At 31.6% G+C, this 13,218-nt stretch overlaps 1 protein-coding gene across 2 annotated transcripts in view; it reads left to right on the top strand.

Annotated features, from left to right (window-relative positions):
- Window positions 1-12,685, top strand: part of LOC101503821 (methionine aminopeptidase 1B, chloroplastic) — a 20,001-nt gene extending 7,316 nt beyond the window's left edge. Inside the window, exons 4-11 of one of the 2 annotated variants that reach the window (XM_004514270.4) lie at window positions 524-685; window positions 761-802; window positions 2,495-2,566; window positions 2,796-2,875; window positions 9,869-9,966; window positions 11,299-11,346; window positions 11,917-12,066; window positions 12,236-12,685. In XM_004514270.4, coding sequence (XP_004514327.1) covers window positions 524-685; window positions 761-802; window positions 2,495-2,566; window positions 2,796-2,875; window positions 9,869-9,966; window positions 11,299-11,346; window positions 11,917-12,062 — 648 coding nt within the window. In that variant the 3' untranslated portion in view covers window positions 12,063-12,066; window positions 12,236-12,685. Of the gene's footprint in view, window positions 1-523; window positions 686-760; window positions 803-2,494; window positions 2,567-2,795; window positions 2,876-9,868; window positions 9,967-11,298; window positions 11,347-11,916; window positions 12,067-12,166 lie in introns of both variants that reach the window. The other variant, XM_004514269.4, reaches the window with a different exon arrangement.
- The last annotated feature ends 533 nt before the right edge of the window (window positions 12,686-13,218 follow it).

Here is a 13,218-nt window from a genome sequence, read left to right as displayed (position 1 = left end):
AGAGCGGTGGTTGATGGAGAAAGGAACTGAAGAAGACCCCGTTTCGCTGTTCTCTTGTGATGAAAACAGAGCACATGTAGGAGAAAAAGAAGAGGTAACCTCTTTTATATAATAAAACATTAACAACAAAAAGTCAAAAAAACCAATTAAAAAGTAGTAAATAATTGAACAAATGAGGGTGTTTTAGACATTCTCCGTTGCAATTACTGTTGCATGTTTTTTCCATAGAATTGTGCTTCATCTTCTCCGCGATTCTCCGCAATCAAGGTCACGACAGCCGCAACCCTAATACACGATGCGACGTCGTTTTGCGTAGTATGGGACCACGGCGACGGCCGCTACTAACTATAGAGCGTGAATGTTCAAGAATTTAAATCCAATAATATTTGGACCTTTATGTACGTAACCTTGATTATATGTTATTATTTGATTATCCCAATGCCAACCTTTTTTGTTTTGTTTTGGTATAATAATTTACTTTGGGCCGCTTTTTATTTGACTTGATCTTGGTTTATATTCTCAGCCTTCTATGACAACCAATGAAATTGATAAAGCAGTGCACCAGATGATAATTGACGCTGGTGCTTATCCCTCACCCCTTGGCTATGGTGCATTTCCAAAAAGTGTTTGCACATCGGTTAATGAGTGCATGTGCCATGGGATACCTGATTCTCGGCAGTTACAGGTTTTACTTGCTTTTGTTTTTTTTATCCATTGTATGCCTATAACTGATAATATATGACAATTGTCTCTTTTGCAGAATGGTGATATTATCAACATTGATGTGACAGTCTACCTGAACGTATGCTTCATAACTCTTTTTGATATTTTTAGATGAAATGGGCACAACATTTTTCTAACTTTGATGTTTTCTACAACTGACAGCATTATATTGGTTGAATCTAAATATTTTCCCAGCAATATTTTGGTTGAATCTAAATATTTTCTGCTGATTTTGCACCAGGGATTTACTAGCATATATACAAGAGATCAAATAGAAACATGATCCCATAATATTAGAATCAAATCAATCAGCCTATGTTATCTAAGGAAACTATTAAAGCCTAATAAAAGGAAAGAATAACAACATAAAAGTCTGGCCACTTTCCAGCCGACGCCTGTACGCATTCCGGCCACCATCCATGCGCATTCCAGCCACCCTCCATATGCATTTTGTTACTGTCCATACGTCTTTTTTCCCCCTGCTGCTGTTTGAACTCTCTGTTTCAGCAGTAAGGCCTCTAGTTCAATTTCTGGTCCTGTCTTATTTTTTTCTGGAACACCCATGATTACCTTTGGAAAACTCAAAGGAAAAAGTTATGTAGCATGGTCTGCATCTATGGACCTTTGGTTTCTTGGTCAAGGGTATCATGATCATTTGAAGAAGACATCTAAAGAAGTCTCGGAAGAAAAACCCAATCAATGGAAAAAGCTTGACTATCAGCTTTGTGCTTTATTGTGGCAATCCTTTGAACCAAATACGTTAGCGAATTTCACAACCTTCAAGACCTGCAACTATTTTTGGAAGAAGACCCAAAGTGTCTTTGCAAATGACATTAAAAAATTGTATGATTCTGCACAAAAACTAGCTTCTCTTAAACAATCAGATCATGATATGATGACATATATTTCTCAAGCTCAGTTTGTTGTTGAAGAATTAGAGAACTTATTTGGAAGTCGATACATTAGAAGGCATAAAAAAGAAACTTGACAATGAAAATTTTAGAAACCAGTAAAAATTGTTATGTGGTACATAGTTAAAAAAATAGGTGATGCAGCTTGATTGTTGAGTGTTACTGAGTATATGAGAGTTTGCCAATAGCACTCTTCATCTTACAAAACTTAAACTCTTGAAGAAAATTCCTTAATCATACAAGTTCACAGGTTGTACTACCATAGCACGATATGCAACCTCGGTGCTTGGCCTCACAACAATAATATGCTTCTTACATTTCCACAGTATAACTCGCAACACTTTTATTGACTTGCTTTTCTCACTCTCATCACTGATTATAATATAAGTATGCCGGATAAGTTTTCCTAACTAACAAGACAGGCATTAAAAATGTGAATTTTTACAATCGTAGTGGTGGGGCCGGTTGGCGGAAAAAGTGTTGCCACACCCTTTGCTTTGACTCATTTTGATATTTGGGATCCTTGTCCTAGTTCATCTTTTTGCTTCTATTATTTTGTCAGAACCTTTGATGATTTTTATCGTGCACTAGGTAATGGATATAAATACTCCTGATATTTTTCATGATTCCTCTCACTCATTATATTTGACTAGGAACTTTTATGATACTCTATGGTAGCTATTTTTTGTTTTAATTTCAAACATTTTAGTTTTCTTTTTACTTGTTTAAATTTATTAATTGTCACTGTGTATATTGGATTATTGGTGCCATGCTAGTTGCCAATATCATGTGCCTTGTGATATTGTGTTATATTGTTGAGGATCAAATAATCATATCCCCTACCATATATGCTTTGTTAGGGATATCATGGAGACACATCAAGGACATTTTATTGTGGGAAAGTCAGCGATGCAATGAAAAACCTTGTTAAGGTAAACAATAGTCAGCTGATACATGTGAAGAAAAAGAAACTCCGCTGAAATTTTATAGTTTTCATTGTAGTTATAAACTACGAGCTGTACTTAATTGATGGCACATTACTTTCATTATGTATTTGCATTTTTCCTCGTACATGAAATTTAATTCCTCTTTAAGCAATGCCATTTGTGCAATTATTTAGATCATTCATTAGGCATGAGCAAATTCTTTATCTGTTGGTAGGTAAGTGAAGAGTGCATGGAGAAAGCAATAGCTGTTTGCAAGGATGGTGCTCCTTTTAAGAAAATTGGAAAGAGAATAAGGTAAATTTTGTTCTATTATGCCGACTAAAACTTATGTTTCTAAATTTACTCATGCCAGCATTTATACTACATTGCATGTGAATACTCATGCCAGCATTTATACTACATTCATATTCCTTACTTTATTATTATTATTATTATTATTATTATTATTATTATTATTATTATTATTATTATTATTATTATTATTATTATTATTATTATTATTATTATTATTATTATTATTATTATTATTATTATTATTATTATTATTATTATTATTATTATTATTATTATTATTATTATTATTATTATTATTATTATTATTATTATTATTATTATTATTATTATTATTATTATTATTATTATTATTATTATTATTATTATTATTATTATTATTATTATTATTATTATTATTATTATTATTATTATTATTATTATTATTATTATTATTATTATTATTATTATTATTATTATTATTATTATTATTATTATTATTATTATTATTATTATTATTATTATTATTATTATTATTATTATTATTATTATTATTATTATTATTATTATTATTATTATTATTATTATTATTATTATTATTATTATTATTATTATTATTATTATTATTATTATTATTATTATTATTATTATTATTATTATTATTATTATTATTATTATTATTATTATTATTATTATTATTATTATTATTATTATTATTATTATTATTATTATTATTATTATTATTATTATTATTATTATTATTATTATTATTATTATTTGTTTTCTGATTTCTCTATTTATTTAGAATTGAGTCTATGTATCCCTATAACTAAGGATTAGTGCTTAGTCTTTTGTATGAGTCAATATTAGACATATTTCACTATAATTTTATTTGTTTTCTGATTTCTCTATTTATTTAGGATTGAGTCTATGTATCCCTATAACTAAGGATTAGTGCTTAGTCTTTTGTATGAGTCAACATTAAACATATTTCACTATAATTTTATTTCTTATATCTCTAACATGAGTTACTTTTAGAATAAGTTGATCCCCACCCTTCTTATAATTTCTCTCCACCTTTTATTTTGAATCCCATAACTCCAACATGGTATATGGCGCTTTGTTCGATCTTCTGTGATCTACCTTGTGACTCTTCTTTTGTTACTTCCTGGACGTTTCAAGTATAATAAAATTTGTATTTAGAATTTATTTTATCGAACCATCTCCCTTCTTATTTGGTCAACTGTTTTCAGCATTCTGCCGCCGTGTCTACCTTTCTTCCCACGTGTTTTTTATTGGAACCCGAAATTTAAGAGAAGAAGAAATTGTATTATTGACAGAAAAAGAGATGTATTACAGAGATAAACCCCTGTAACCCTGAGCTGCTATTGCTCCACAAAAAGAGATGAATGAATCTCTCTCTCTCTCTCTCTCTCTCTCTCTCTTCACACCCATTTATAACAGAATTGGTCACACACTATGTGCACCCCTTAGCATCTGCCACGTCAGAGTCCTTCCTATCATTCCTATATTTTACACACTATGTGCCCTACATGTTTCTTTCTAATTGGTGGAGGGACCAAATCACAAGTACCATTCTTGTCCAGTGCTTCAATTTCCAAGTCCATTGGCTTGTTTCCATTTCATGTCATACAATGCTTCTGATAGAGAGGTAGGTATAGTGGAAGTGTTCAAGTTTGTGAGAAAGGCTTTATGGATAGGTGAAAATTGTTCAAAGCATAGGTAGTTAGATAAGGGTAGAGTGGTTTATTGGTACATGTCCTAGTATTCTTCCGAAGGACAATTGGAATATGAAGGTCATCATGGGAATATTCTAATTGGATAAGGGTAGGGTGGTTGTTGGATTCTAATTCCTGTTCATAGGAAGATACCTAGATTGGATTACTAGAGTTTGAAGTGTCAAGGGAAGTTACCTCATGTAAGGCCGAATTGGAGTCATGGATGTGAACAAATTCAGGAATGACCTTTGTTCTTCTTGTATATACTAGATTATTCCCGTATCTTACATTAATGTCATCATTTACATCTTCCTCAGAATCAAATTTAGTCTAAACATTGTTATTTTTTTTATTTCCATATCAATTTCAGTCTCAATTCTGGCTCAAGAGTCAATTCAGAAAGTAGAAGAGACTTATCTTCCTTACTTGTATTCTCCCCCTTAAGATGAATTTGACCAAAGAAACTTTCTTGTTCATAAAATGTGACATCTCGGGAGACAAAATTTTTAGGATGGTGGATGATAACATTTGTAGCCCTTTTGGGCGGAAGAGTATCCGATAAATACACATTTTTAGAATCAAGTTTCCCTCTACTATCACTATGGATATCGACAAACGACGCACACCTAAATACTCTGGGAGTAAGATTATAACTGATGGACACATTAGGGTAGAAAGAGGACATGGCTCCATGGGAGTTTTGAAGGCAAGGATAATATAAGGTAATCGGTTTATGAGATACGATCCTGTTAAAACTGCCTCTCCCCAAAAGTTCTTGGGAACTTTATTTTGAAATAACATCGCTCGAGTTTGATCTAACAAGTGCCCATTTTTCCTTTCAATAATTCCATTTTGTTGGGGTGTTTTAACACACGAGGACTCGTGAATAATGCCCTCCTTTTGACAGACTGAATTAAGTCCGTGATTAAAGTAATCTTTGGCATTATCAGACCTAATCCTCTTAAAACTCACTCCAAATTGATTTTTTTATCATGGAGAAGAACTATAAAAGCACATAATCGACCTCTGATTTTTGTTTTAGCAAGTAAACCCAAGTAACTCCGGTACAATCATCAATAAAGTTTACAAACCAATGAGCTTATGATATATTTGGAACATTAGAGGGGCCCAATACATCAGTATGAACTAAACAGAATGGAGAAGTACTCATTTGGTTACTAAATGAAAAAGGTACACATTTGTGTTTAACAAGCTCACACACCTCACAGTAAGACTTTCTACCTCTAATTTTTTGAAGAGCAAAGTAAACAACTGTTTTATGACTCTGTATAAAGGACGACCCAGGCGACAGTGGTACATAATAACCTTGTCCCTGTTGGTGTTTATTGATTAAGACAAAAAAAGAGTTGGTATTGTTGAGTAGGTTTGGAGGAAGATTTTGATTATCCAAGTAGTAAAGACCATTCCATTCTCTAGCATTACCAATTGTCCTCCTTGAATTCTTGTCCTGAAAGACACAAGATTTGTTATAAAAAACATTACAAGATAGATCTTGTGTTAGTTTTTGTATGGAAATTAAGTTAGTGGACAATTTAGGAATATGAAGGACATTTCTTAGAGTTATGGATGAGTTTATTTGGGCATCTCCTTGACCTGCTGCAGTTAGAAGGGTACCATCAGCTGTGGGTATTTTCTTGTTGCTAAGGCAAGGTGAATAAGTGGAGAAGTGTGTAGGTAAGGGTGTCATGTGGTTAGTGGCTTTAGAATCCAGTATCCAATGTTGGTTATAGGTTGTATTTGAAGCATTAAGTCCAAAAGAAAATTGAAACTTACCAAGAGGAAGTGTACTTGTATATACCAGAGAACTAGTACCTGTTGGTTTCTCCAACTTACTAAGAAGTGAACTAATTTTTTCTACTTCATCTTTATTAAGTCGGACCAGTCCACTTTTGCTTTCTTTAACTGCCATATTCATTAAATTAGCAGACAAACTATATTAGAGACGAAAGATTGATCGTCTGAGCGAAAACCGTGAGCTTCAAATGACTCACAAACAAAAGTGCTCCGATCAGAAAGTGAACCCCCAAAACGAAGCAAGAAATGGCCGTTCTACAATTTGGTTGAAAACGGCGGTGAAAGGAGATCTAGAATATTGAACACATTAGGGCAGCGAACAGGCCTAAAAGAAATCTCAAGTTGGTGCAATGAAGGCAATAAAAAGGGCCACAATGAAGGTGGCTAAGCTAAGATTTCAGGAAAAAAGAAACCACAATGAAGGTGACTGATTTATGCAGAAGTAAGGGCCACAATGAAGGTGACTAAGGTTTAAAGAAGAAGAAATCGCAATGAAGGCGATAAATTTATGTGGAAGCAAGACTCTCAAAGACCGAGAGCTCTGATACCATCTCAAGAATTAGGGTAAAATATATTTATTGAATTGAAATTTATTGAATTGAAATATGTTGGCAATACATCAAATATATATATACTAGATTAAACAAACAACAAAATCCTATTAGTACTCATATATAACTAAGTCCCTATTAGTACTCACATATAACTAAATCTCTATTAGTACTCACATATAACTAAATCTCTACTAGTAATCTTATAGAGTTGAATCCCTATACTTGAGGAATATAAAACAGAAACAGATTTTGACAATAATTGACAAACTTCGCACTTTAAATTTCTTGGCCTGTTATTGAATAATGATGGAAATAATTTTTCCAAGTACATAAGGTTGGGGTGACCCAATAGAAAATGCCATAACAAAATTAAATCTTCATTCTTTGACGAAGCAACACTATACTGATTTGCTGTTGCTGCTGTCCCATTTTTGAAATCTTCAGTTTGAAGGAGATAGAGCCCAACACTTAGCATTGCAATCATCCTCCCCGACTCCAAAATATGAAATTCACCAAGGTTTGGATTAAAGTTAGTAATACAATTCAAGTCTCTTATCAATTTACTTATGGATAAAAAATTGTAAATCAAGCTTTGGTACATTAAGTACAGATTCCAAAGTAACGTCTTTGGAAATAATGACAGAACCTTTACCCATAACCTTTGAGAGAGTAACAGTGGCTGATTTTGAACTGAAACATTGGGGTGATCGAAATTTTAAAATTTTATTAGATACATAAAAAATATAATATTATATTGAATATAAGAATTTTCAGTTGTAAATTTACAAAAATATATTGGAGAGAGGTAGTAGATCAAATTTTGATTTATATTTTTAATGATTATAAACTAGTTGGAATTTAGGTAGAAAAAATTATTTTGTTTTATAATTATAGTAGTTGCTTTTCATATTTTTTTGTAAATTATTCCATTTGGTTTTTTTATAATAGACATATGGATTATAATTTGGTTTACAAAAATTTATGTATTTGGTCCAGGGTCGTCTTAAAAATCTTGGAGACTATGTTCTAATATTAAAAATTGAGCCTAATAAAAAAAATTACAATTTTAATAATTAAAAAATTGGTAAAATAATTTTAATCCATATACACATATCAATCTACATTATGCAATGAAGATCTACACATATCAATCTATATGATGCAATCTAATGATGCATGCCATTTGATTATGTTAATTCGTGTAACAAGAAAAGATGCACAAATAGTAAGACACATTCACATATTAGACTCAACAACTATAACCCAACAACCACAATTCAACTCATAAAATACACTGATTATAGATCCTAAAATTACAACATGCACCTCAATATCTATATTAATTAGCATATTTATTAACATATGTTATGTCTGGTCGAAATTCATCACTGATTAGTATATATTAAACTACAATTATCTTATAGACTTATATAATTTGGTTTCCACAATTTTGTCACAATTAATAATTATTTATTTTTCAATTTTTGTAACATAAATATTTTTTTATATAAAATTTAACTACTTTCATACATTCAATCAAAGTTTATATGTAAAAAATTCCTCCAAATTTAACTACTTTCATACATTAAACATGTATCCTTTGTGTGACCTGATTTCTTGCAATGCCCACACCAAGGTCGGTTTTTTTCGAGGCGTAGACCGAGCTTGGATTCCTTTTATTGCTAGGGATGAACTCTCTGTAAGTGGGGGCAGAGGGGGTTGCCTAGCATGAATTTTCTTTTGCTTTCTTCTCTTCTTACCACTGAGCAGACCTCTCGAAGTTTGGGAAGTGGTTTGGTGCCAAGGATCCTTTGATGTACCTCATCAAGGTTCTTATTGAGACTTAGCAAGAACTTGTAGGTTTTGTCCTTATTCACCAAGTCTTTATACTGTTTCTTATCATCTGGACACTGCTGCCCAATGGTTTCATAAATATCTAGCTGCTGCCATTGCCTGCTGAGAATGTTGAAATACTCAGTGAGTGACTGAGTGCTCACCTTGTCTATGATCATGGAGAATGCTTTTGATCTCAAAGAGGGCAGAAGTGTTATCCTTGTTGGAGTAAGTTTCATTGACAACCTCCAACATTTCTTAGCTGTTGTATAGTACATGAAATTTTCACCAATGTCATTGGTCATTGTGTCAAAAAGCCATGACATTATCTGGCTATTCTCCAGTTTCCAGTTTTCACGGCCAGAGTCTTCTTCTTTAGGCTCTGCAGTCTTTCCCGTCATGTACCCTTCATTTCCTTTTCCTGGGAGGAAGATGTGCACAGACCTTTCCCATTGAATATAGTTCTGACCGTTTTTGGCCAGTAATAGGAAGGTGAAGATGATATGCTCCTTCGATAGGACTGGTGAAAGCAGTACCAGTCTCCACCATGGAGGAAGAAAACTCAGGATCTGAGGAGATGGTAGAGCCGACGCAATAGGGCTAGAGATGGTTCAAATCGTGCTCTGATACAAGGAAATAACTAATACACCTTCCTATAATTTCTAGCTCTGTACAAGAATACAGATAAATACAAATCAGAATCATATCAAATGTGATTTATTCCCATAATTATCTACAATTTATTTATTATGTATGTATATATTCCTTCATTTTATTAATGTTTTTATATATTTTAAATTTTAATACCTTAATAAAAAAATTGTTTTGAAACTTTATTTTATTATCATCTAAAAATTTTTATTTTATTATATTGATTACAAATTAACTCATCAATTTTTTTTTCATGTGCACTATTTTCTTCCTACGACATTGTGATTGTGTTTTAATTTTGAGTTATAGTGATTGATTATGCATCTTTCTTTTCTCAGGAAAATACTTGTTGGTATAATGATTGTTTGTATTAATTGATGATGATATATAGATTATAATTGTTTTCTTTTGTAACATCATCCCAGTGAGCATGCTGAAAAGTATGGCTACGGCGTAGTGGAACGTTTTGTTGGGCATGGTGTTGGAACAGTGTTTCATTCTGAGCCTATTATTTTACATCATCGTGAGTGACCTATTATCTTGTAATTCTTTTTTGATCATATTGCTGTTTCTGTCATAAGATGATTGTCTAAACTTAACAAACCTGTTAAACTGCACCTAGCTTTGTTTGCTTAATGATTAGATGGTAACAATGACTACCTAAATGGATTATTGGTGTTACTTACCAGTAACTAATGTTACTTGGTAGTGCTTAATTTTTACTTTAAATTGAAAAGATCTTTAGACTGTATCATGAAAGTTTAAGAGCATACTTTTGAAACGTTTTGGTTTTTGGAAATAGCTGAAAGGCTGGTAATTTGTGGTTGGTTGTTTTCAATAATGAACTAATAATTTTTTTAAGACAATAGTTAGTCACAGTGGAAGAATTGTGATCCTAGTCGAACCAATCATATATTGTTGTGGTCTGCATTCTAAAACTGTGGAAGAGCTTTACTTCACCCTGACAGTCTAAGCTTGAAGTTGTGCTTCATATTATATATCATGTTGAACAATTTAAACTCCTTTGTTGTTATGTGTTGTGCTTTTGTGTTTTTTTTATATCTTGTATTCCATTTGGACTGAAATATAATGAAAATTAGTATATGAATAGTTGATGTATATGGTTTAAATTTTAGACCAAATACACCGACTTTTCATATACTCTTTTTGTTTATATTTCACTCAGATGAAGTATATGATTAGTTATTTGTCATGTTTATGTAATATTCTTTTCTATATGTTTATTCTTAAAATATATATTAATGTAGTATTTATTAACTTATACTCCCTCTGGTTACTATTATAAGCAAAAAAGTAGTCTCAAATCTTGATCACTACTATAAGCAAAAATTAACTACTTTTGACTCATTTAATATTAGTATTCCTAATATACCCCTACTTAAATAAAACTATTTAATGTCGATAGTTGAGTGTTTGACATTCAAAGGGATAATTTTGTACATTTGGATTATGTTTTGCATGAAATCTAGACAATTAATTGCATTTAACTTTGTTAATAACTGTGAAAATAGTTCTTTTTGCTTATAATAGTACCAGAGGGAGTATTTTATAAATTCTAATTCTTTTATCCCATACCTGCTCTATATCTGAAACATAATCTCTTGCTTTCATTGATGAGGAGAGGTTTTGTAATTAGGAGGAATTGTGGTGTAAATATTGGATAGTGCCCATTGGTGTGAAAAGAAGTTTGTTACTAACAGAAATTTTCACTTTTACTTCCCTAGTCATAATTTCCATTTTTTCCTCTCATCCATGCAATTTATCTCATCCTAAGTGGCACAAGTCAATAATATTTTTTCTTAATAGATTTCTAACTTTAATTGTTGCTTGATAGGAAATAACGAAGGAGGTTGCATGGTTGAAGGTCAAACATTTACAATTGGTAAGTGGATTCTAGATTTTTACCAAATATTTGAGGTTATCATTGCTACCATTTCTTTGCCGTAATACTGCTTCATTTGTGGTGTGTCTAGAACATTTAGAGTTCTTTTTTTATTAGCGGTTGGCTTGCCCATAATCTATTTAGTAATTTAAATTGATTCCTCTTTTGAGAATAGGATACTTGAGGTTACTTTTCGTTTGTATTGTTTGTATTGAACTACGTTTTCAGTGGCATGGTGCCTTTGGCTTGAAAGAAACGTTAGGATATCACAAAAATAAATGGATTTTCAAAGTTAGTTCGCGATTAGGCACATATAATGTACTTTTTAGTCATTTAGGATATATCGCAATTCATGCTGGTCGATTGCTCTCTGTTTTGGTCAAACTTCTGATTTAGTCTTGAATTCGAATGGTCTTATCATACTTGAGGTGCTAGCTCATTGGTAAGAGCTTAGCCTTGTAACCTCAAGGTACCGAGCTCAAATCCTCTCGGGGAGTGTTGTAAAATGGCCATTAGTGCCGCTTTGATTAATAAAAAAGAATGATCCTGTAAAATTGTATTAAACTGCAGAGCCAATTCTTACAATGGGAAGCATTGATTGCATTACATGGCCAGACAACTGGACAGCAGTTACAGCTGATGGTAGTCCGGCAGCACAATTTGAGCATACCATTTTGATAACCAGGACTGGAGCTGAAATTTTGACTACATGTTGATGTGGTAATTGTGATGTTTCTTTTCTTTTCTTCTACAAACAATCATATGAAATCTATGTAGTTTGTGTAACTTGTAATCTAAGTTGTTAAATGCCTTCCTTCAGTTTCCTTATGGTGGATTGTGCACATATAAGAAACTGATTCTCTTGTGCATATAATTTTCATACATGAAGAAACTCACACCATAAAGAAAAAGATTCAACCGGAGAATTTCTATCAGCAAATGCGAAGCTACTGCTATACATGTAGTGAAAACTCTTGTAACACTGCATCAAGAGAGGCCTCTGCTCAGATGACTATCTGGAAGTTGGACTGGTAGGAACCCCACTTGTTTGTACTTTTTTTATTACGAAAATAGCTTTGGCATAAAGATGTATTTTAAAAATTATGATAATTATATTTGTTTTTTCGGAAATGGGAAGAAAATAAATGTCAATAGAAAAAACTCTGAAGAGAAAGTTGTATTGTAGAATCTGTTTTGGAGGGATTTGGTTCTTCTAAGCAAGTAATTTGTTAGATAGAAACGTAAGACACATCAACCATTGATTAGAAAAACATTGTAGCGCATGTTAACAAATTTATTCTGTTATACATGTATAATATTAATAATTAATTTATATTCATTAGTTAAATTCTTTAATTTTAAAGAAAGTTTGTTTTAGAAAAGTTAAATTAAAATTGTGATAAATATCTATTTTGGTCTCAGAAATTTTTAAAGACCTATTTTAGTCATTGAGAAAAATAAAAGTACTTTTTAGTCTCTAAAACAAATAAATTGGGACAAATTAATTTTTATGTGAACCACAATTAGAAAATTGAGTTATTTTTGTTAATTTATTTGATGACTCATCAACTTGATTCTCTCATGTGTAATTTCTATAAACAAAAAAGGACAATTAGGCCCTTAATAATTAAAAATAAACAAATAAGTCTTTGACAATAATTAAATGAACAATACTGCTTCTGAAACAAACGATAGAGACACCGAAAGTCACACTTTTAGAATTACTGACAATTATGGAATCAAAAGAATTTCTATTATAGACTTTGGTTTTTTTAAATGAAATAACATTTGAGTTTATTTTTTATTAAATTGAGCGAATGATTAAAATGTGTTTTTAATTTTGTTTAGGAACTTAACCGAGTCTTTCAACAA

The sequence above is a fragment of the Cicer arietinum genome, chromosome 2 (assembly GCF_000331145.2).
Source record: "Cicer arietinum cultivar CDC Frontier isolate Library 1 chromosome 2, Cicar.CDCFrontier_v2.0, whole genome shotgun sequence".
Taxonomy (NCBI): domain Eukaryota; kingdom Viridiplantae; phylum Streptophyta; class Magnoliopsida; order Fabales; family Fabaceae; genus Cicer; species Cicer arietinum.
Note: the sequence above shows the minus strand (reverse complement) of the source record. Positions and strands in the feature narration are given on the sequence as shown.